Below are 26,133 nucleotides of genomic sequence, written 5' to 3'. Positions count from 1 at the left end.
GTTCTACCTAGAGAAAGCTCCTGGATATTCCACTTATTTCTGCAACATAGTGCCTTTGGCTGCTGGAGAGGACAGAGGTTTAGAATAGGGGTCAGGAGATAATAGTCCAGAATAGATCTTACCTCCTGGTATAATTATCTCAGCAAGCACCAGAATCACTCTGTACCCTAATGTTCCTTCTCTTAAAAGAAATTTCTTCTGTGCACCACAGCTTCTCCTTTGAAGTATAACTAACCATGTTTTTAAGCTCTCTTTGCACTCTTTGGTGTGCAGTCGCTGGTAAATATTTGTTTCTTCATTCCTTAGTCTTTGAATGTTCTGGCCCTGGGTCAAGGGGGGATGCAATACTGTGGGTATAAGCTGCTCGGTAAGAACACCACCCAAAGCAAGCCTGGTGTGCCTTAACCGACCTTGCTACAGATGTTCTCGTGTGCCCACTGCGGCCAGTGGAGCGCTTCCAAGATCTGCATCCTGATGAAGTGGCCGATTTGTTTCAAGTGACCCAGAGAGTCGGGACAGTGGTGGAGAAGCATTTCCAGGGGACCTCTCTGACTTTTTCCATGCAGGTGAGTATACAGGTTGCTCAAAATTGACTTTTTTCTTCCTCTTTAAGTGCTAGTATTGGGCTTTCTACCTCCAACATGACATCCCACCAGGAAGGCAGCTCTGGTTTTCTCCATTTACATAATGACACAAAATTATATTACTAATCCAGGGCAACTCTATAGTCCATTGGCCTCAAGATGGACTGTGGAATGTTATTAGGGGCAGTGCCTGTACCATTGTTTGCAAAGCAGATGGGAGTAATGGACAAAGGATGTAATGCGCATTAAGATATTCCAGAGCTTATATTGGAACTGGTATTTTCTTGCCATGGTAAATGTTGTGAGCACTGCCTGACCTGAGCCCTGTTCTAGTTTCCAGGGAGCAGTGATAAGAAAGTTGGGTTGAACCTTGTCCTCATAAGGCTTGTCTTTTATATTTTCCTGCCTTCAATGCAAGCTCAACTGATTGATGACATATTGGTACATGCTAGATTGATTGATTGGGTATGGCCCACCCACACCATACCCAAAGAGATCCCCAATCACAGGAGAGCTTTAGGCAGAAGTTGAATCAGTACTTCTCAGGTTTGAAGGAGGAAGTCCATAATGAGTTAACAGCTGGGAGGTGAGTGAATCAGTAGTAAGGTACCATGAGCCTCTTCAGATCAAATAAGGAGAGGGCTGATGTATTAGTGCATACACAAAGTCCTCTGTGACTCTGAAATTTAATATTTTGAAACCTGCCCTCTAGAAGGCATCTGATTCTTCCAAAATATGGAGACTCTGTCCTCAGACTTTTAGTTAAACTGCATGTTTACCTCCTTAGCTCTCTGCCATAGATTTTCACAGAGAACTATTAAAGCCTTTGACTAAAAATGTTCCTGTGCTTCTTAGGGGAAAAAATGCTGTTTGTTTGAACTGATAGTATCTAAAGCTCCCCCCAAATATTGTGCATATGTGTGTGTCTGTTGTATGATAAACCATTTAAGTCACCTTTGGGCAAGGTACTTCAGCTCAAGGTGGGTTTATCAAGCTTATGTTGTAAACTTGGTTTCCAGAAAGACCAAGTAAAATGGGTGAAAACATCTGTAAGTGTTCGGTGAAATAACAGAGGAAAATTCATGATTATAGGAAATACCAGCGCTGCTTATTTAACATGGTTCAACAGAAAGTGAATTCTATAACAAATGATATATCCCTTACAGCATTTTCATACTGTAAGTGTTGTCAAACTTACTTTTTTAACTATAACCCACAGTGTGTGTATATATATATATATATATATATATATATATATATATATATATATATATATATTTTTTATTTCATGATTACATATATTATTCCCCATACATACAGCTATATAGGCGCGAAAAACAAAAGAGTTTCTCGAAACAGTGCTTATCATTCTGTGCATTCTAAAAGTCTCTGTCCTATCACTCTGTGCTCTCTTTATTTCTTCATATTGGTTGCAATGTATTAAATTGACTTCATGTCCCACTAATATGTTGTGACTCTGGGTTTGGAAAGCACTGATGGACATAGGTATGCTTCTGGTCACATCAGGGCAGGAATTCTCCCACCAATCATCAGGTTTATAGAGGGAGACAGAATTAGCCAAGCCATGGTTGTTCCATTTTGTATAGTCTCATTGTAGACAATGAGTTTCTTGTGCTGTGCTCTGGTGATCAGGTAGGTATGCTGGTTTTCAATCAAGACAGTAGTTTTGTTGGACATCAGAAGCTGGGAGAGAGAACCAGGATGGGGAAAAAGAATCCTGCTGCAATGAACACTCTCATTTTCTTCCCCAAGGTCAGAATAGCCAGAAAGGACTCCTCCCCCACAAAACACCCCATATTCTTGCTTAATGGATTATGATTACAGCAGATTTCCTGAGGAGAGACTTAAAGTAATCAGGCATTAATTAAACCACATCTGATTTAAAGATAACCAAAAGGTGTGATACTTCACCTCCCCAAACATTTTCAACCTTCTTTTAATGCAATTAAAACCATTGCCAAGAGCAAAGAGCATGAAAAGCAGCAAGGGGGTTGGCTTACTGGATAATTTATGTCATTTTTATACATAACTTCTCACTTACTCTCGGGCGGAAATGGAGAACTGTCTGGTCCCACACATTGGAATCAAATGGTCCCCATGAGAATGCTATAAATTAACACACAATGAAATTGGATCTAAATTATTAACGGGTGATATTTCTGAATAAGCATGAGATACCATCTATCTGTTCTCACTTCTGCTGGTTTTTTTTTTCTTCCCCTTCTTCCAGGATGGCCCTGAAGCCGGACAGACTGTGAAGGTGAGTGCTTATTATGTGCATACAAATTAATAAGGGGCAATTATGGGAACTAATAAAAAATCACAACGAGTCATTTGCAGCACATTGCTATTTCATTATGTTATCTTCGAGGTCAGAGAGACCCTCAGTGTTGGAGCCATAAATCCTGACATTATAAACTGTGCCAAACAGTATGTTTCCCATTAGTTTACAAGACATTTACCTTTTTGTAGTAAAATTATTACTGTGCAAAAGCTAAAACAGCAACTAAATCAAGGAGTCCAAAACCAGAAACTGAAGTCCATGGTTTCTTGGCAGGGATTGCATAAACACAGCACATCAGCTCCGCGTGGACTGCGTGTGTTCCACGGTAAGCCCGGGGCACCTTTGACGTGCTTTTAGTTCTTCACACACTCTGCCTTTTTTTCATGTTCTTGAGCGGAAGAACAAGGTTGCGGTGGCCCCAGGTGGCTTCCTTCCCTGCTGGCAGTGCTTACACTGTTCTCTGCACCCCCACACCTATTCCTTTCCTCCTTAGGTACTTAAATACCAAAGTTCAAACCAGTGGAGCTCAAAAATTGGTCTTTAAGTGTGCTAGAGAGGAAAGGAGGATTTATTAGGATAGTATCTGACTCCATAGTAAAAAGACTAAACTCCTGGCTGATTGTGAAGCTGAGTTTCAGCTACTTTCATACAAATGCAAATTTCTATGGAGTTAAGTCCTATGCCTAAGTCCTATATAGAAAAGGCTATTTTTGCTTTTTCTTGTTTTTGCTAAAAAAATAGAGGCAAATCAGACTACTATGCTAATGTTATGCTTTGTAAAAGGTTTTATGACTCCAAAGCTGGCTGGGACTAGGCAGCATAATGTTTGGCACCAAACTACACCAAATGAACATGGTTCCTTTTTCATCTTAGTTTGTATATCACTTTAATGTTTAACATATATACTGTGGAAGTTTTAAAATAGAATGTCTGGGAAGTGCCTTTGAGGAGTTAATGTCTCAAAGGAACTGCCACCAAATGTGCCACCAAATTCTTAGTCACTCCTGCATTGCTTTAGACACATGATGTTCTCATAGGGACAGAGGGGACATTCAGCTTGCATCAATACTTCTGCCTCCCTCCATGACAGAATCCCAAATGTGCAGACTCTAAAACGGGATATAATACCAGTGGCTTCTTAGTGAAACCTATTCTTGAAATACAAAATACAAATGTTTAAACCTGGTTACCAGAGTTTCAAAAACTCAGTATTCAAATGTGTATTCCAGTCACACTGGATGAGATGCTTTATGCAATATCTGTCTGATAGAATTCCTTTAGCCACTGAAAGTGAGAGTGTAGGGGTATAGCTAATCGTGGAAGAATGCACAAATCACATTCAGTGGATTGCACAGATTGGTAATACACATATATTGAGCATAACTGAAATTTATATGAATAGATAGGTTATATGATCTCAACATTATATTTCAGAATTCTGAAAGGGGTGTTAAAATATTTGCTATACAAACAGGTTCAAATAGAGACAGAAAATATATTAGTGGCTTCCAGGGACTGAGGGGAAGAGTGAATTGGGGATGAGTCCAAATGGGTATAGGTCTCTTTTGGTGGTAATGAAAATGTTGTGGAATTAGTGGTGCTTGTACAACACTGAGTATAATAAACCCCACTGAATTGCAACCTTTAAAAGGGTGAATTTATGGTGTTTGGATGATGTCTTGATTAAAATAAAACACATTTGATAAAAATAAGCATTGTGTCTAACTAGGCTGAGAGCCATAGCTATAGACTCTCATGACTCCAATAGCAACAACTTTTTGATGTTCCAGTTATCTGACCAAAATCTCCTCATGATTTTATTAGCTTTGATGGAAATTGTGATGGTTCATTCTTTTTTTTATTGGTTTTTCAAAACATTACAAAGCTCTTGACATCATATTTCATACATTAGATTCAAGTGGGTTATGAACTCCAATTTTTACCCCAAATACAGATTGCAGAATCACATCAGTTACACATCCACATTTTTACATAATGCCATATTAGTAACTGTTGTATTCTGATACGTTTCCTATCTTCTACTATCCCCCCTCCCCTCCCATCCCATCTTCTCTCTCTACCCCATCTACTGTAATTCATTTCTCTCCTTGTTTTTTCCCATTCCCCTCACAACCTCTTATATGTAATTTTGTATAACAATGAGGGTCTCCTTCCATTTCCATGCAATTTCCCTTTTCTCTCCCTTTCCCTCCCACCTCATGTCTCTGTTTAATGTAAATCTTTTCCTCCTGCTCTTCCTCCCTGCTCTGTTCTTAGTTGCTCTCATTATATCAAAGAAGACATTTGGCATTTGTTTTTTAGGGATTGGCTAGCTTCACTTAGCATAATCTGGTCTAATGCCATTCATTTCCCTGCAAATTCTATGATTTTGTCATTTTTTAGTGCTGTATAATACTCCATTGTGTATAAATGCCACATTTTTTTTTATCCATTCATCTATTGAAGGGCATCTGGGTTGGTTCCACAGTCTAGCGATTGTGAATTGTGCTGCTATGAACATCGATGTAGCAGTATCCCTGTAGTACGCTATTTTAAGGTCTTCAGGGAATACTCCGAGAAGGGCAATAGCTGGGTCAAATGGTGGTTCCATTCCCAGCTTTCCCAGGAATCTCCATACTGCTTTCCAAATTGGCCGCACCAGTTTGCAGTCCCACCAGCAATGTAAAAGAGTACCCTTTTCCCCACATCCTCGCCAGCACTTGTAGTTGTTTGACTTCATAATGGCTGCCAATCTTACTGGAGTGAGATGGTATCTTAGGGTGGTTTTGATTTGCATTTCTCTGACTGCTAGTGATGGTGAGCATTTTTTCATGTACTTGTTGATTGATTGTATGTCCTCCTCTGAGAAGTGTCTGTTCAGGTCCTTGGCCCATTTGTTGATTGGGTTATTTGTTTTCTTATTGTTTAATTTTTTGAGTTCTTTGTATACTCTGGATATTAGGGCTCTATCTGAAGTGTGAGGAGTAAAAATTTGTTCCCATGATGTAGGCTCCCTATTTACCTCTCTTATTGTTTCTCTTGCTGAGAAAAAACTTTTCAGTTTAAGTAGGTCCCATTTGTTGATTCTTGTTATTAACTTTTGTGCTATGGGTGTCCTATTAAGGAATTTGGAGCCCGACCCCACAATATGTAGATCGGAGCCAACTTTTTCTTCTATCAGACGTAGAGTCTCTGATTTGATATCTAGCTCCTTGATCCACTTTGAGTTAACTTTTGTGCATGGCGAGAGGAGGGGATTCAGTTTCATTTTGTTGCATATGGATTTCCAGTTTTCCCAACACCACTTGTTGAAGATGCTATCCTTCCTCCATTGCATGCTTTTAGCTCCTTTATCAAATATAAGATAGCTGTAGCTTTGTGGATTAGTTTCTGTGTCCTCTATTCTGTACCATTGGTCCACCCACCTGTTTTGGTACCAGTACCATGCTGTTTTTGTTACTATTGCTCTGTAATATAGTTTTAAATCCGGTTTTGCTATACCACCTGATTCACACTTCCTGCTTAGAATTGCTTTTGCTATTCTTGGTCTTTTATTTTTCCATATGAATTTCATGATTGCTTTATCTATTTCTACAAGAAATGCCATTGGGATTTTGATTGGCATTGCATTAAACCTATAGAGAACTTTTGCTAATATCGCCATTTTGATGATGTTAGTTCTGCCTATCCATGAACAGGGTATATTTTTCCATCTTCTAAGATCTTCTTCTACTTCTCTTTTTAGGGTTTTGTAGTTTTCATTGTATAAGTCCTTCACCTCTTTTGTTAGGTTGATTCCCAAGTATTTTATTTTTTTTGAGGATATTGTGAATGGAGTGTTTTTCCTCATTTCCGTTTCAGAAGTTTTGTCACTGATATACAGAAATGCCTTTGATTTATGCATGTTGATTTTATATCCTGCCACTTTGCTGAATTCATTTATTAGTTCTAGTAGTTTTTTTGTAGACCCTTTTGGGTCTTCTAGGTATAGAATCATGTCATCTGCAAATAGTGATAATTTAAGCTCTTCCTTTCCTATTTTTATGCCTTTAATTTCTTTCGTCTGTCTAATTGCTCTGGCCAGTGTTTTGAGAACTATATTGAATAGAAGTGGTGATAGAGGGCATCCCTGTCTTGTTCCAGATTTTAGGGGGAATGCCTTCAATTTTTCTGCATTGAGAATGATGCTAGCCTGAGGCTTAGCATATATAGCTTTTACTATGTCGAGGTAAGTTCTTGTTATTCCTAGTTTTTCTAATGTTTTGAACATAAAGGGATGCTGTACTTTGTCGAATGCTTTTTCTGCGTCTATTGAGATGATCATATGGTTCTTTAAGTCTATTGATGTGGTGAATAACATTTATTGATTTCCGTATATTGAACCATCCTTGCATCCCAGGGATGAATCCTACTTGATCATGGTGCACAATTTTTTTGATGTGCCTTTGTATCCGATTCGCCAGAATTTTATTGAGGATTTTTGCATCTAGGTTCATCAGAGATATTGGTCTGTAGTTTTCTTTCTTTGAGGTGTCTTTGTCTGGTTTCGGAATCAGGGTGATGTTGGCCTCATAGAATGAATTTGGCAGAGCTCCCTCTTTTTCTATTTCCTGAAATAGCTTGAAAAGTATTGGTATTAATTCTTCCTTAAAGGTTTTGTAAAACTCCACTGTATACCCATCCGGTCCTGGGCTTTTCTTGGTTGGAAGTCTTTTGATTGCTTCTTCTATTTCATCTATTGATATTGGTCTGTTTAAGTTGTGAGTATCCTCCTGACTCAGTCTGGGCAAATCATATGACTTAAGGAATTTATCGATGTCTTCACTATCTTCTATTTTATTGGAATATAGGTTTTCAAAATAATTTCTAATTGTCTTCTGTATTTCTGTAGCGTCTTTTGTGATATTGCCTTTTTCATCCCGTATGTTAGTAATTTGAGTTCTCTCTCTTCTTCTCTTCGTTAGCATGGCTAAGGGTCTGTCGATCTTATTTATTTTTTCAAAGAACCAACTTTTAGTTTTGTTAATTTTTTCAATAGTTTCTTTTGTTTCAATTTTGTTGATTTCTGCTCTGATTTTAATTATTTCTTGCCTTCTGCTACATTTGCTGTTGTTTTGCTCTTACTTTTCTAGGGCTTTGAGATGAAGTGTGAGCTCATTTATTTGTTGGTTTTTCCTTTTTTTGAGGAATGACCTCCAGGCGATGAATTTCCCTCTTAAAACTGCTTTCATTGTGTCCCATAGATTCCGATATGTTGTGTCTGTATTTTCATTTATCTCTAAGAATTTTTTGATTTCCTCCTTTATGTCTTCTGTAACCCATTGATCATTCAGTAACATATTGTTCGTTTTCCATGTGATGTATGATTTTTCCTTCCTTCTTTTATCATTGATTTCCAGTTTCATTCCATTATGATCAGATAAAATGCATGGGATTATCTCCACCCCTTCATATTTACTGAGGGTTGCCCTATGGCATAATATATGGTCTATTTTTGAGAAGGATCCATGTGCTACTGAGAAAAAAAGTATATCCACTTGATGATGGTTGATATATTCTATATATGTCAGTTAAGTCTAGGTTATTGATTGTGATATTGAGTTCTATAGTTTCTTTATTCAACTTTTGTTTGGAGGATATGTCCAATGGGGTGTTGAAGTCACCCATAATTATTGTGTTGTGGTCTATTTGATTCTTGAACTTGAGGAGAGTTTGTTTTATGAACGTCGCAGCACCCTTATTTGGTGCATAAATATTGATAATTGTTATGTCTTGTTGGTGAATGGTTCCTTTTAACAGTACATAACGTCCTTCCTTATCCCTTTTGATTAACTTAGTCTTGAAGTCGATTTTATTCAATATGAGGATGGCCACCCCTGCTTGCTTATGAGGACCGTGTGCGTGGTATATTTTTTCCCAACCTTTCACCTTCAGCCTGTGTATGCCTTTTCCAATCAGATGTGTCTCCTGGAGGCAGCATATTGTTGGATTTGTTTTTTTAATCCATGTTACCAGCCTATGTCGCTTTATTGGAGAGTTTAAGCCATTAATGTTTAGAGTTACTATTGATATATGGTTTGTACTTCCAGCCATGTTTGATTATTTATCTTTTATTTTTTTTTAATTTAGTTTGTTTCTCCATGATTAGCTTCCCCCCCCCTCCACCCTCTGGCTTTACTGAGGTACTTCCCACTGTTGGCTTTGGTTATTGTTTTTCATTTCTTCCTCATGTAGTGTTTTACTCAAGATGCTTTGCAATGCTGGTTTTCTGGCTGCAAATTCTTTTAACTTTTGTTTATCATGAAATATTTTTATTTCGTTGTCATACCTGAAGCTTAATTTGGCTGGATACAAAATTCTTGGTTGGCATCCATTGTCTTTCAGTGTTTGAAATATGTTGTTCCAGGATCTTTTTGCTTTCAGCGTCTGTGATGAAAAATCCATTGTTAACCTTATTGGTTTACCCCTGAATGTAATCTGCCTCCTTTCTCTTGTAGCTTTTAATATTTTCTCATTGTTCTCTGTATTGGATATCTTCATAACAATGTGTCTTGGCGTTGGTCTACTGTGATTTTGTATGCTCGGTGTCCGGTATGCATCGACAATTTGTATATCCGTTTCCTTTTTTATTTCTGGAAAGTTTTCTATAATTATTTCATTCCGCAGGTTGCTCATTCCCTTGGTTTGAACCTCTATACCTTCCTCTATCCTGATGACTCTTAAGTTTGGCTTTTTTATGTTATCCCATATCTCTTGGATGTTTTTCTCGTGATTTTTTACCAGCCTTTCTGAGTTGGCTAGACTCTTTTCAGGATGATATATTTTGTCTTCATTATCTGACGTTCTGGCTTCTACTTGCTCCACTCTGTTAGTGATACTCTCATTTGAGTTTTTAATTTGGTTTATAGTTTCCTTCATTTCTAGAATTATTGTTTGATTTTTTTATAATCTCTATCTCCTGATAAAGATGCTTATTTGCTTTTTTTATCTGTGTATGTAATTCATTTTCAATGTGTTCTTTCACTGTTTGAATTTGCTCTCTCATATCCTCTTTAAGATTCCATTCCATCTGTCTAAGGTATTCCTTGAGTTCTTTATTTGAACATTTTTCTGATGCCTCTAGGTCCTCCTGAATATTTAGGCTGTCCTGCATTGTTTGTACTCCTTTTCTTCCTTGCTTTTTCATGCTGCTCATGTTACTTCTTGTTCTGTTTGACTGCTGAGTTACTGTTTACTCCTATAAATTTATTTGATGCTTGGGAGGTAAGGTATTAGAAGGGAAGTGAAGAAGTCACTAAAGAGAATGAGAGTAAGCAGGTAGAATTCAAGGAATGGGGAATAAGGAAATTGAAAAGAAATAAAAAGACAAAAGAAAAAAATAGAAAATAAAAAAGAAAAAAATTTAAAAAAATCAAAAAAATTAAAATTAAAATTTAAAAAATAATAAAAAGAATATTAAAAAATTTAAAAAATAAAAAAAAATGAAAATGACCCCCCCCAAAAGAAATTAATAAATGCAGTCTTAGAGTTTGATTAACTTCTCTTCCAGTAGGTGGAGCTGTGCCTACCGGGCCAAGCTTCTCCTCTCAATATGTGGGAACCAATCACTGTGCAGCAGCTTTTCCTCCCAGACTGGGCAGGTCTCCAATCCTGAGTGCCTAGGGCCTTCTCTTGTGTCTAGTCACTTCCCCACTTTTCCTCAAGCCAGGCCCCGCTCACCGGTGACACTCACCACAGTACTGGCTACATGCCAGGTCTGCTGCTCCCGGGAGCCCTATTTTCTTGAAAGACTGGGCACACTCTCCCTATTTGCCATTCCCTCAGACCCTAAGTTTGTGGAGCTTGGGGCTTAGAATTCTCAGCGAATTTTGCTTGCCCTCCGGTAGCCACGCCCCCGGTAGCTGGTGCAAGAGACCTCAGTTGTCAGCACTGGTGGGAGCGGTAGCCGGGGTTTCAGCACCACGGGTCTCGCGCCACTCCTGATTCCCTTGGTCTGACTATCGCGCTCACGGGAGAGCTGGGAGGGGCCCTTACGGGAGAGCTGGGAGGAGCCTTTAAGGTTTCCCCACTGTGTGGAGACAGAGGGCTAGGGGGTTATACACCTGTCGCCGCCAGTTTCAATGAAATTATCTCCTCTGCTGCATTCTGGTGACGTCAGTTCTCTGCCATGGTGGTATCCCATGCAAATGGCGACAGTTCGTTCCCTTTGCTGGGTGACCAATGCAACGGTTGGGTCCTGACTGGCTCCCCCAAGCCCCGTCTCAATCCTGTGGCCACTGCCTATGAAGGCTCGGTTGGCATTAACCTCCTTAGCTTCAGAAGGGCCGACCAGTTGTTTCAGCGGGATCATTTAGTGCTGAGTCACAGTGGTTTGTCTGTGAGACGCAGGCGAACGGGAGCTTGAATTCAGCCGATCCGGGCTCGGTGTGTGTTCTGAGAGGCCCAGACTGTTCGCCCCAGATCCCCGTCAGCTCAGCATTGCCTAGTGATCCTAAGCAAACAGCATTTAGACAGTTTAAGACTCCCTATGCCCGTGCAGCTGAAGAGGTCAGAGACTTGATCTCTCCGCGCCCGCCGCCATGTTGGATCAACTCCCGGTTTCGGTTCATTCTTAACATATAGCAATATACAGCACTTATCTATGAATTGCCAAATGTAGTTACTGTCACCATCATTGTTATTTAGCTTAAGTTGATTTTTTAAAAAAAACATAAGTGTTATTTTCTTTAAAATTAACAGATTATGTTGTTTGGAGTATCTTAATTGTCTTGTCTCCAATGTGATTACATAATTTCCTTAGTATGAGTTAATGGGGACATTGCAAACCCTTTGTGGAATACGATGGCTAAAAGAAATAGGTGGGTGTGTCTCTCTTTTTCCCTCTCTTTTTCTCTCTCCCTCTCTCTCATGCACGTGCTCAATATATGATGAAGCTTCCAAATTGTGCATTCAGGCCAAGTTCACTTATCTAAAGATGTCTCTCTTTTTCAGACCTCTCTCACCTGTATGTAACTTAACTTTGGTGGTAGTTCAACAAGAGGTTGATTCTCCGTTCTTATTTAAATCTACTAATTTGGGGTGTTGTGATTGAGACTGGGGAGTCTTCATTGTGGAGGAGAACACACTCCGTGATTTGTTTCAGAGTATAGAAATTTACCAGCCTTACTCTTTAATGGTTCTTCAATAGTAAGCAATGATAACTATATAACCGTGACCCATGGAAGCCAGTCTTGAAGTTGGCAGCCCCTTGGGGGAGCACAGCAGCATTCTTACCATTCAGCTGTCCGATTCTGAAGACTACAGTTGGAGCATTTCATATTTTGAAATTCACACAGTTGCACATTTTGAAGCAGGGTTTGACAGGCTGCCACAGGAAGCACAGAGGCCATTCTCTTCATCTTTGCCTCTGTGTGTGATTCTCTCGCCGTTCCGCCTGATGCCTGGGTTCTAAACCATTTTTGTCTCATGCTGGGTCGTAATAGCAATAAGCCCAGTAATGGTCTTTTCCCCCGAAGCAGCTGTTGTTTCTGTTAATGAAGGCGCACCACTGAGTTAGCCTCTTGAACATGATGCCACTTGAGGGGTTTTGTTTCAGAGGCTTTAGATTCTGCTTTGCAAAGAGCAAGGGTGGTGTGGCTTGCTCAGTAAGGCACTTGTAGCAGGAAAAGGGAAATTCGAAAGAAAAAAGCCACCTCTTACTTCACAGTTGATTGTTAGCTCTCCTTTTTGGTTTTAACAGTAGTAGAACATGGCCGTCCACCAGGGGACCACAGTAGTGATTTGGAGGTCCTCAGGCTTGGGAAGCTCTCTTTTTCTTCTCAGCCATTTGCCTCTCACATCAGCCTTCCCTGACCCCCACCCAGAGTAGCCCTCCAAAACCTCCTGTTCCAATTATTTTATTTGAATTCTGTCTTTTACTTGTGTTTATGTTCCTTTATTTCTGCTGTGTGTTTTGTCCCCCCAAGAAGGCAAGTCTCCTCGGACCTGGATCCTGTGCTTGTTTATGATGGGGTTCAGAACTTGCTACCCCTAATAGGACACTGCATATCTTGAGTATTTTAAGGAGAAGGAAATAGAGAAAACCAGACAAGCAGGAAGGTCACTTTCTGGCCCTGTCCCTCCTGGACTAGAATGGATTGTAAAAGAATGATCTGACCTGCCTTCCCTAAAGTTAGGTCACATGACCCTCATTTTAGAAGGCTCTTCCCTCATACATGAAGGATACGAACCACCTCAGCACACATGCTCTGCTAAGTGCCTCCCCCCACACTGTATTACCATAGGTCAGACCCTTTTTAATCTCCAATCATATGTCTTCCTGATTCTCTAATAATAGTTTCCCCCTGTTTCATTGGGTCTTCTTTTCTGAAACCTCCCACATCACCTAAAACGTTTACTAAATTAGTTTTGCTGGTCTCTTGTTAATCTATATTTTGTTACATGGATCTTAACCATGAGCCTAGTGATGGTGAAGGAAAAGATACTTCTTTCTCTCCCTTATGTTCTCCTTGGCTCATTTGTTTGAGGAAGATAATAGGACTTTGCTTGACAGAAGCAATCTTTGCTCCTCTCTCTAATTTGTGTAACATGAAGTAGCAGATGATGTGTGTTTTCTAGTGTGCAGTTAGGGGTCTGGATTTTATCAAGTTTCTATCAAATATCTCCCATATCCCAGGTATCACTGACAAAGACCAAAATTTCCACTGAACAAGTTCTCACATCACAATCCAAAATTTAATTCCAACTAACCAAACCAGTAAGGCAACATTCATTCCTTTGAAAGGGATGCTATGTAATAAGTTTAACATGAGCTATCTTTTAGGGCAATTACTATGCACCTCTCTGGGTGGGAGGATGTTTTAGATATATTAAAGAGAGATTTATACTGGGAAGGTAATCTGGAATCTCATAAGAACTATTTATAGAACATGCTTGCTTACCATCTTCTATGTTTATGGTGCTTGAATGCTCTGCTTAGAGATTTAATTTTATAGTATCAATGCATTGGGAAGTGTCTCTTAATAATTGTTGAAATATTAGCAATTACTTTTCAGATTGCTCTAGATCAAGAAAAGGAATTCTTTAGAAAAAAGTGTGATTAATTTTTTTAAAGCTTCTATTCACTGAGGAGTTTTTATGGTCCTATACTAGATTTTCTACATAACATGGAGATTTAGCCATCTTTAGTATCATGAACATAGAGAATATTTTACCTCTTTGTGAAGTCAGATAATTAATATACTTGGATATATAATAAATACTTGGATATATAATAATATACTTGGTCACTGAAGGAATGTTAGCTCTGTGGCTTACTAGCTATGCCACTTCAGGCCAGCCTTCTACCTTCCCTGAGCATCCGTTTCCTCCTTTTTCAAGTGGAAAATGTCTACCTCTTATACTGAGTGACAATGAGAAGCAACTGACCAGTATAGAACAGCATAGGTAGAGGAGATTGACTAGGACATGCACAGGCATGGAACCCATACCCAGACCACCCAGTTCTAATCGCAGTTCTAATCCCTGCCACACACTACCCCAGGGACCCTGTATATGTTTCTTAATATGGATTTTAACATCCATGTTCTTATCTGTAAAATAGGGTGGGGTGGGCTGTGTATCTGGCATTGAGAATGTTTGCGGGCTGCTAAGTTTGCTTAATTAATGTACAGTGAATATTCTCACTATTAATTACTGCCTACTAGCTTAAATTCTTGAGAAAATTTTCCTCTAGTCATATGACTTAGGCTCCTCAGAAATCTTGTTTGAACTCATTTAAAAAATGACCAATTGAAAATTCAGACAACTGCCTTCTTAATTAAGAGAAAACTATCAACCCTCTCCATCACAGTATATTTAGCCTCTGCCATATTCCTTGGTTCTAAAGAGTTGTCACAGGCATGTGTCTTTTGTGTCCCTCGTGGTTACCCGAGGTAGGGTTTTTTTTGTTTTTGTTTTTTTGTACCAGGGAGCTAAACCACTGAGCTACATCCCCAGCCCTTTTAATATATTTTATTTAGAGTCAGGGTGTCACTGAGTTGCTTAGGACCTCACTAAGTTGCTTAGCTGACTTTGAACTTGGAATCCTCCTGTCTCAGCCTCCTGAGCTGCTGGGATTATAGGAGTGCACCATCACATCTGGCCTGAAGTTTGTTTTCATAGTACAGAAAACTCCTGCTCATTCCACATACTGATTCATTAGATTTGATGTGGGTCCCAGAACTTTGTATTTTAACAGATAACCACCTTGTTTCTGACACACACTGCAGCCCTGTGAAACAGAATGATAAGAAGCAGATGTGGAAGAATCTTCCCATACCCGCTGCCCTCAACTCAAACTGATTTCCTAAGAAAGATTTGGTGTGCACAGAAAGGAGTAGACCATATGTTGACAATGAAAAGGATTTTGACTTTTATTTATTATTTTCATCTAGAAAGAAATTTCAAGAGAGCTGCAATTTGCCAAAGGACTTTTATCCTTTGATTAAAGTCATGATGAACGGCGCCTTGCCTCTGTTTATACCTAATGCATGTATTTACTGCCGGAAGAATTAGTATCTTCAGGATGCAGCAGCTTTTATCTTGTGGAATTGCCTTATAATTTGCATCTGTTCCCAGAATAAATCCAATTTGACTGAGGTTGGTAAACCAAAAACAATAGTGATGCTCAGGGAATGGGTTTGGCTATACATGTGGAAGTGGGTGATTTTGAAGAGTGCAGAGGCTTCAGGTCCTCTGATATGTAAACACCTGTGTCTTGTTTCTCCTCCTGATAATTTGGGGGCAAAATTCTTGGGCTTTAGCTCTGCAGGCAGGAGAAGTGGCCAGGAGCCTGTTCATCTCCTTTAGGAAATTCTATCCTCCTATAACTTCAAGCCCTCTCCTAAGTGGTAGGTATTAAAACACTAATTTTTTTTTTCATTTCTAATTAGTTCTCTTTGATCTTCCCAATGCCAGTTGGGTCAAAGCATTCAGAGAAGAATTAACAAAGCCCCTTGGTAGTCCCATGTTGTAATTTTTGTCCCTTGTTTTCTCCAACTCACAGGTAGCAAAGGTAGATGAGTCAGGGGGTCCTGGAGTGGAGTTGTGGGGAAAACATACGGAGGACTTCAGAGCTAGACTGCCTGGTTTCAAACCCAGATCTCTCACTAGCCGGTCTGTGTTTCCTGTGCATGTCTACCTTTCTGAGTCCCAGCATTTATAAAATTAGTTAGTGTCTTAATGGTAGCCTATCTCCTCGGAGTGTTATAAGGACCAAATGGATGAATGCACAAACAGGCTTTTTAAAACTATGGCACGCAGCAAAGTCTAAAGATTTGTTTGCTATTAATTCTATAATTTTAATTCTCACAATCACCCTTACAGGTAGGCATTAACATTTTACAGTTGAGAAAACCAGGGTTTACACAAGTATTCATATACACAAAAGCAAAATTGAGAGCTGGGCTTCAAATCCAAGTCTTCCTCACATGATTTGACCAGCCTGTACAGAAAAAATATAGTGGATCAGCTCAGCATAGAAGAAGATGCTCTTGGAGAGGTTTTGTAAATATTTTGTCAACCTCAATACAGATGAATCTGTCTTCTTTTGCTCTACTTAGAATAATGTCAGCTTCCATCTACTAATATCCGGAGAAGTCTCCTTGTTTAACTTTATTACTCAGATGAAGGTTAATTAACCTAAATGCTGCTTTTTGGCTGTATGTCAGTTTATAAGAGAATTTTACATTTTAGATTTTTAGTTGGGGCTACAAAAGAAAGTCCCCTCAGTAATTGGAGGTACTAACATGAAGCAAAATGGATATTGGATTGTTGGAGATTTGTAATGTGGAAATGCCGCAGTTTTGGCAAATGCTTTATCACTGTCAGTGGTTTGTAGGTTTTCATAGACTGCCTTTTCACCTAGGGCTTGCAATGTCTATATAATCACAATGAAATCAAATATTTTGTGCAGTGCAAAGTGTTCTGTAATTCATACTAAACTGCAAAGTTGTAAACCTGTGATATCATATAAACTGAGCCCATTGAGTCCCATGACATGAACAGTTCCATAGCAGTAGACGACACCTTTCTTGTAGACCATACCATGCCCTTAAATACATAATGGGGAATGAGAGCCCATAAAGTAATGTGTGTTGTGATTGACATTGGGCGCTTCCGATGAAACAGATGCAGATGTTACACTCTTTTGCTTTATTAACAGCTAGAGATGATAAAATATTAGCAGGTTACTTTAAGCTATCTATAAGCTTTAAAACATGTAGATCTATGTATTTCTTGGAGAGGTGGACACAACTAAGAGATTGCCTCTGGGTGAAGTAATAGAGCATAGAGAACATTATGGGGTATAAAGTAATCCCAGAGGACTTCAAATCTGTATTTTAAAGTTGGATAATATGTATCCACTTACTGATTATGTTATTCCTATTTTAAATATTATTTATTTTAAGTATATTTAAAAGAAACAAATGTGTAGGTGTATTTCACAAGTGTCCCAGCTGAAGAATATTCCATTAAGAATTGACTATTACTTTGATCCCTGGCACAGCAAAAAAATAAAAAAGAAGAAGAAATGACTGCTAAAAATTCATTCCTCTTCTTGCTTTATTATCTTTAGTATATAACTAGTTCACATGCTTCTTGTATCTAAATCTCTGATGGGGATCACAAAATAGATATTTGAGAAGCCCACAGTTGATGGTTACCCAGATTTATGAACTGCTGTTTTATTTATGTACATAAATATATTTTGATTCTTGGTCTAGGTGACCTGGGCTTGATTCTTACTCCTATATTCGTCCTGAATTATTCAGTCCCTTTCAGAGGCTCCTCTTTGCCCTTTATGCCAAAGCCATTAATAAGGTAATTCTCAGGACCCAAAATGCAGCTGGAAAAGTAAGGATTTGATGGCTGAGCCTGAGTCAGATGGAAACCAGCTTAATGAATAATAGACATGGCAACCTGCAGAGCCACGGTCATGGAAGAATTAGAATAATGACCTTCCTAATGACATCTGAGTGAAAAATATTGGGTTGGTGAGAATCCATAATGGCCTTCAGGCCAAACACAGTGAGAAACTCTTCCCCCCATTTTGTGAATTATATTAGTGTGGGGAAAGCATAACTTTGAAATTTTAACTTCACATGTCAAGAGAAATGAATTCCATACTTGTCGTTTGAGGGCAGATCTGTTCTCTGGAGGAGACTCTTATCCACCAGGACCAGGGAAATATAGGATAGGAGCATTTCTAAAAAGCTTCTGAATCAGTTAGATCCAAAACCTCAGTAGAAAGGGACCAAAAAAAAAAAGTGATTTGAAACCCTGGTTCTTTCAACATAAAAACAGTAGTATTGGGTTCTGATAAACACTCACCCCCCACCCCAGTTTATTCTTTTAAATAAGCTTTTCTTGTTCCTGATGTTACATGATAAATAAACATGGACTTGTCTAAGTTGTTGACCTTGCTTAAAATGGTTGAGAAGCATAAGCTACTTTGAGTGAATAAAGTGAACACACCAAGTATTCTTTGCTTTGTGGTGAAATCCATTCATCCTAATGTTCACATTCAAATCTCTCCCTTTGAAGTCTATATATCAGTACCTGTTCCCTGAAAAAAATATTTTCTAATCATGCCTTCTATCCTAGAGCACTGAGAAACAACTCAACAGGGGCTTTTATTTGTGTTTCAAATCATCTGTTGGTTGTAAATGGTACAAGTTCCCAGATGTAATCAGGTTCTAGCAGTATAATTTTGATGAAACTGTTCAGCCATGGAAGGAATAAATGATTCCAAGCTCAGCTCTGCCATCAGATGACCATAGATGAATTTCACTCTTGAGAAAGAGACTCAGAGAGGATAACTCAGAGAATTCCAGAGAGCCAAGTGACCTTGGAAGTCATTTAGTATTTTCTTCTGCTATACTTATCACCCCCCATGGTATTTAAGCCCGTCCATCTTTGTGTCGGGGAGCCCAGAACACTGTGAGGTATCTGCTTCCAATTCTGAATTAAGTGTCATTGGTGCCTGATGTTAAGAATATTCTCACTACAAGAGGTACTGCCTTCCTAGAAAATGAGCATCCTGCTCTTCATGTTTTCTTACATAGCATTCATTATTTAATTTATTCTTCTAATGACTATGTGACAGGTAATGTTCCAGTCCTTGGGAGATCAGGAAAAAACAAGACATGGTCCCTTTCTGTATGGATAGTCTTTGGAATAAATACCCTAATGAAGGAAGGGTGAGAAGGTTGTAGAAATTCTGTAATTATTAGCATCTTCTTCTCCCAGTAAGCATTTATTGAGTGCCTATTAAGTGTCAGTACCACTGGGTTACCAGGATATGGTGAAAGGCAAAGCAGTCACCTAACATCTTTCAGCTTAGTGTCTGAACTCCCCTATTCCCAATGAGCAAACAAAACTTTGAACGTTTGGGGTGGTGTTAGCAGGGCTATAACCAAGTCTTGCAAAGTGGGGTAACACGGGGAGGGGAATAGGACTATTGAGGTTACGTTTGGCAGTATGGTTAAGAGGTGACCTGTATAATGAGGCATGCCAGGGGCCAAACCAGGTGAAAAAGAATTCTGGATAGAGGGAATTGCAATGGACATGAATGCATCACATTGTAGGACATGAAGACCAGGCAGCGGGAATTGGGGTAGAGAGATGGGAAGCAGGGGATGAGTCCAAAAAAGGGGGCAGGGGAGTGTTAGACCAGGCCTCATATACTATGTTAATTAGTTTTAATTCTCTTTGACATGTGTTTGGTGTATCAATTATATTCTGATGGCAGAGGATATTTCTCTTGTACTTATGACAGATCTTCTTAATTGATTTGATTTTTTTTTATTTTTTAAATTTGTTTTAATTATACATGACAGTAGAATGCATTTATGCACTTTGATATGTCATACATAGATGGGATATAATTTCTCATTTTTCTGAGTGCACATGTTGCAGAATCATGATTTTTAAGCTTTTAAGCCCGCTATTCTAGAACGTGAGTAGTTAGTGTCTCATGTCTCTTATGGTCACTGTGGTTGTTTTTAGCATTCTTTCTACCCTCCTCCATGATTTAGCAACCAAGGAGTTGGAATGAATTTGAACACTTCTTTAGCTCCAGGTGCAGGCCTTGTTTGATACAAGCCAGGGGTTGGCAAACCTCTTTTATAAAAGGCCGGATAGTAAACATTTTAGGCTTTGAGGGCCAGATGGTCTCTGTCACATTTGTAAAACTGCCTTGGTAGCACAAAAACAGCTGTAGAATTTATGTAAATGAATTTGCACAAATGAGCATGACTGTGTTCCAATAAAACTTTATTTATAAAAAGAGGTGGTAGGACCACTTTGGCCCAGGGGCTTTACGTTGTCCACCCCTGGTCTGAGCCAATTTTATTTCTGCCACAATACTGACTTTATTAATTATCCCTTAAGTTCTTTGGAGTGCAGGTTTATGAAACTTTAGGGATAGGGTTTCTGTTGTTATAGAGAGCTTGTAATGTACTGGTTGTGCAAAGGGATGCTTTATTTAGTACAAGCTTGTGAACAAGAAAGCTGGTAACTCTTTGATAGCCATCTTTCAATTTTCAGGGCAACCTGCCTTAGGGTGAAGCAGATGCTGACCTGGAGTAGCAAACATGAAGCAAAGCTGGATCCCAGCACTGCTTCTAGACCTTACAGTTAGGTGCTCCTGTCGAGCCCCTTCTAAGAGAAGACATGCTCAACTAGATCATCGGCTCCAAAATATTCAATTATTGTCACTCCTTAATATGCTTAACTGGCAGTTTGAGTAAACAATTTCTAAAGTGCTTTCTGCATATCTGCAATACTCATCAGATGCCAGTGGGAATCTTTGAGTGAAAGTCTGCAAATCAATGGCCCTAGAAGAGCTTAACTTCCAATAGGCCCCCTTTGGTGCCTGACCACACGGTAATTCCATTAACTTTAATGATAGTGATGCCGCACGAAATGGGCCCTGTTAGTCTATTCTCTCCTTTCTTTTTAGCATTAAATCTTATCCTGCAGCTAATTCTTCAGGGTAAAGCATGTGCACTGATGCCATTCATTTCTTGGCCCTTATTAATATATGCAGGACTCTCTCTCCCAGGGAGGCTGTGCTAAGTGAGTACATTAAAAATGAATCCACTGCCCCATTTGTTGACTGCGAGCAAACCCCAGAGTCAGGGACATCAATGGATTATTATTGATTGTTGTAAGATCCAATAAAATCATAAATATGGCTCAAAACAATTACCTTGGCCACATTAGCAAATTATCAAATCCATAACTTGCTTTGGAGCCTGGCCTTGGAGATTTAAATAAAGTGCCAGAGGAAGCAAAGTTGTATTTTAGGAATGTGACAACTAGGGCTGGGATAGAGAAATTTATGATTTAATTTGCTGTGCAATCTAATTGAGAATAACTATTGGATTTCTAAAAAGTGAGCTTTGTTTAGATTTAGGTGTCAGAAATAAACTGGAAATATGGGTCAGTTTATGCTTTTCGGAGAGTCTGCTGGGAGGGGGAAGGAAGGTATTCATTGCAAGGAATAACTTTCTTGTGTGACCTTCAACCCTTTCCTCTGTGTTCTTATTTTCTGTGCTCAAATAATTGGGTTATACCTGAGACTAGCTGGCTCTTCCCAGAGACTCGCTTTTTACTTTCTTCACCAAGTGTCAATTTCCCCCCATTTAGAAATAAATCAATTGAAAATGAAATTACCCAGAGCATTCGTTTTTCACCATCTAGTAAATGAGTCTCTCTGAAGAACAGGTGGTCCTCCCTTTTCTGTGCAGGCTTAATAAAATCCTTCTCTTAGAAAAGAAGTGGTACAGAATTGTTGTCTCTGCCTTTTCATCTTTAGTGGATTCATAGGCAATATTTGCTCTGTGAAATACACCTTGGCACGTTCATGGAGTTCTGTGCATATTCTCTGAAGATCTAACCTGAAGCCTGGCTGCTCAACTTAAATTTCTAACCCACTGCAGTTTGGAAAAAAAGCTGCCCAATAGCATAATATCACCCATTAGCCACTAGGGTAGTTCATCTGCAGCCCTTGGCCTCAGCTGCACTCTGATGACAGGCACACCAGTGGCTAGATTTTCAGGACTGGATTGGCTCATCTTTCAGCTCACTTCAGGAAAATAGCAAGGCAATTTGCACAAAGATAAAGGAGATTTCATAGTGATCTGTCCAGAACTGGCCAGCGGATTTCCACAGGCAGTCAGCGAAAGCTTGAAAACCCAGCTGAGCAATGATAAATTACCACTAACTGTCCTAATTATCCCTTGACACTCTGTGTTGAAACCTGACTAAATTGTGCTGAAACTTACAAATAGGGAAGAAATTTGAGGTTTAATAAATTATACATAATAGAAGCGCTTTTAAAAAGTAGAAAGATAGCTATAACAGAAGGGCTTCTATTTATCACCCAACGGTCACCAGAGCTTTATGAAGAAGTAGGGGTGAGGTGGGGGAATGTGTTAGATGAATTGTAATTTTAATTGCAAGCCTAATTGATTGTACTCAGCATGCTCATTAGGTTAAAGAAGATTCTGAGTCAGTTCCCAAGGTCATTACATTAATAGACATGGTAAGCGTGTAATTTGTATTAAGTTGATTTGTGAACATCACATTCGTCTCTGTAAACAGCACAATCACACGCTAGCTTTAAAGGGTCACGCACTGACTAAATTCTTTTGTTTGTATTTTGGGACTCCAATCTTGAACAAACTCATCTTTTGTACTTGATCATCTTAGTGTTAGTGCATCCAGTCTATAAATCCATGTCAAATTTCCCCACCAATGACTAACTTTTTACCAGCTGTCTTGTTCAATTATTGGATAACTCCAAAGTTATGGTTTGGAGTGAGGTATTCACCAAAAGTACATATGTGAGACAACGCAAGAAACTTCAGAGAAGAAATGATTGAGTTATAAGAGCTTTAACCAATTAGTGAATTAATCCCTTTAGGGATTAACTAGGTAGTGACTGAAAGTGGGTAGGGTGTGGCTGAAGGAGGTATGCACTGAGGGCATGCCTTTGGGGTATATATATTGTATCTGGAGATTGGAGTCTTTCTTTCTCTGCTTTCTGATCATCAGGTGAACTTCTTCCCTCTGCCATACTCTTCCACCACCCACCATAATGTTCTGCTCACCTTGAGCCCCAAGGAATGGAGGCAGCTGCCTATGGACTGAGACCTCTGAAACCATGAGCCCTTAAATAAATTTTTCTTCTTCTAAAATTATTTTTTGTCAGGTCTTTTAGTCACAGCAGCAAAAAAAAAAAAAAATTCTGATTAAGGCTGGGGATGTGGCTCAAAGGTAGAGCGCTTGCCTACCATGCATGAGGCCCTGGGTTTGATCCTCAGCACCACATAAAAATAAAATAAAGATATTGTCTCTACCTATTACTAAAAAATAAACTTTAAAAAATGGCAGACTTAAAACAAAGCTGACTAAAATACCCAGTTGGGAAAAATTTCCTTTTAAATTTATCTTCCTTCCTTCCTTCCTTCCTAACTAACTAACTAACTAACTAACTAATATCTATGTCCCTGAAATCTCTGCCCTTTAGTTCTCTTTCATATTTCTCAGGTCATCCAGATTAATTCTCTGCTTCCTACCTAGAAGCTGCATAGAAGTTAGAAAGAAAGTCTGCTATTCTCCCCATAAGGAAGTATCAGTGCCTTCGACACAGTGTGGTTTTGATTCCTTCCCCAAGCTAGTTCCCCGTATCTGGGTGCTTTCTATTTAGTGGCTATTCTTTTTTAAATATATTGCCTGGACTCAATTGGAGGCATCCAGATGGCATAGGATCAAGCGTTTATTGCAGTGTTGGAACACAGTGGGCTTTTAATAAATGCTTGTTGAACATGAGGTGGTTTTTACCAGAAAAGAGCCTCAGGACTGGGCTTTCTGCTGCAGATGAAGATTGAAGAAAACGAAATGATCAGAAAGGTCTTATTTGCAGGTCTTGTTGTAGTGTGGATTTTGTCAGCTTCTTTTCAGATTTTGAAGACTAATAAATTTGGCTGATGGTACCAGGGTCCTATGATGTCACCATCATCAGAACCACCTGGTTAGTGATGGTGTGGCTCCTTGATCTCCCTGTGGACAAATCCTGGCAATGGAATAAATTCTGAGGTAATATTTTTAAGTAAGCAATAATTCATAGTGGTGCCTTACCCATTTATGCTGTTTCCATAGACTGTTCTCCTATCTAACACCCACCAAACTTTCATCTAATTATTTCTATTCCAGTAGTCATACATAGGGTATCTAGAGCCCTTTGGACCCTTTGGGGTGACCATTAGAAGCCTGAGTTGAATAGAAACTAACTAATTAAACTCTGAATACTAAGGATCATCACCCTGGGAAGATTCATACATATACAAAATGTTACACCTAATTCCACAGATCTCCTGGTTATAGACTGCTATATCCAGCCTACTTGATTTTGAGTTTTCCAACTCAGTACTAGAGAATATAGTATTCCTAACCTGAATTGATGGCATAAATCTTGAGGCAGATCATACAGCGCCATGTCCTACCTGAGAAACTTTCTCCCATAGAATGTTTCCCTTACCTTATGTGCTAAGGATTCAAAGCCTGGTTCCATTCACTGTTATCTGTGTGGATTTTTGTAAAGTTTCTCTTGCTTTGTTCCCTTTCTGTAAGATTGGAATAGTAGTGTTCCTTCCTGTTAGAACTTTGTATTAAGTGAGTTCATACCGACTCTGCATGGTGCTTTGCCTGTTGAGATTTTATTCCACATTTATTTATGGAGAACCTGCCATATGCTTCTAGCTTCAGGATAACATTGAACGAGGCCAGTGTCACCCCTGCCCTCAAAGAGGGAGCATCATCCTTCTCTGTCATCATCTTTGCAGAAGTTTTTGCCATCACCCCCTGTATGAAGGAAAGATGGATTAGGGAGTCAGAGGAAAGCTCTGGACAAGAGTTAAAGTGGAGTTAGTATGTTTTCAGTCCCCTTCTCGATGGACCCAGAATCATTACTAATGAAGGTAGTTTGGTTTCCACACAATCCAGGCAAGTAGATGCAATGGAACTGGATATGCACAACTGATCTTATGTCAAAATGGAGGGGCACCAGGTGCTGTGGAGGGTTGGGGAGAGGATGAGAAGGGTGTCCCCTCAGACCCACAGGTTTTCTGCAAAGACCACCTCCGAAGATGAGTGTTAGCTCCATTGAAGAGCACTGTTCTGTGCTTGCAGCATGGAATCTTGAAAACATAGGCAATAACATGATTAAGAAATTATTTTTACCACACAGCCCACCTAAGATGATTAACTTTGTTACCAGAAAGTGAGGATTTTCTCAGCCTCTGAAAACCATATGTTTTGATAGATCTGATGCATGACTCACAGCGATTTGTTCAACTCAGCTATTTAATTTTTTCTTAATCTTTATGTCCTTACCCATTTGAGTTGAAGTTGGAATAAGGACACTTAAGGGTTGAGTTGGCGTATGAGGTTTGAAAGTTTAAGTCTGAAGAGAGTTAAATCTCAAGTTAGATTTAAGAGGGCTACGTTGGAAGTTGAGTTAGAATTGATTTTGAAGTTTTAAATTTGGTGGAGTTATGTTCTCTCCTTTTCCCCTCTGACATGTACACATTAACTAGCTTCCTGTGACAGCTGCTGATCTGTGCTATCCTGGGCATGATTGGCAGAAGGCAAGAACAGAGATGGGAACATTTGGGCCTCAGATGTACCCAGGCCTTTACTGGGTGGGAAGTTTCCCAGGAAAGTTGGAGATTGATGGCTGCCCTCTGCTACTGAGGAGGGCGTCCCTGCCTCCCTCCTTCCCACCCACAGCAGTCCCCACTGCCACCTTCTTAGCCTGACCCAGGAGAACATTTGTTAGGCAAACACTCCGCCATCTGTTGTATAGCTGAGGCTTCCAGAACAGAACAGAAAACAGGTGTGGTGTCAAAGTAACTTAGTGAGTAGAAAAGTTGAAAAGAGGACTTGGAAAATAGTGTCATATTCTGAGCTTTATTCATACTTGGCCCTTGGTGCGTGGACTTGAAATGTGTGTCTCCTCAGTGGCTGGCCCTTGGTGACCGGTTTGGGCCCTGGGTTTGATACCAGGCGGCTTTATAGAAGGATGCTTGAGGCTGTCACTTCACTGCAGTTATGTGGTGTGACTCCCTCCATGGGTTGCTCTGGACGTGTTGCTGGTTTACCTTCCCAACAGGTCACTAGGCCAGGCCCACAGTG

At 39.5% G+C, this 26,133-nt stretch overlaps 1 protein-coding gene across 3 annotated transcripts in view; it reads left to right on the top strand.

Moving 5' to 3' along the window:
* Nucleotides 1-26,133, top strand: part of Fhit (fragile histidine triad diadenosine triphosphatase) — a 1,433,463-nt gene that overhangs the window by 1,138,759 nt on the left and 268,571 nt on the right. For all 3 annotated transcript variants that reach the window (XM_071609242.1, XM_027951322.2, XM_071609246.1), the window contains 2 exons: nt 421-566; nt 2,836-2,865. In XM_071609242.1, coding sequence (XP_071465343.1) covers nt 421-566; nt 2,836-2,865 — 176 coding nt within the window. The remainder of the gene's footprint in view (nt 1-420; nt 567-2,835; nt 2,866-26,133) is intronic.

The sequence above is a fragment of the Marmota flaviventris genome, chromosome 1, assembly GCF_047511675.1.
Source record: "Marmota flaviventris isolate mMarFla1 chromosome 1, mMarFla1.hap1, whole genome shotgun sequence".
Lineage (NCBI taxonomy): Eukaryota > Metazoa > Chordata > Mammalia > Rodentia > Sciuridae > Marmota > Marmota flaviventris.
Note: the sequence above shows the minus strand (reverse complement) of the source record. Positions and strands in the feature narration are given on the sequence as shown.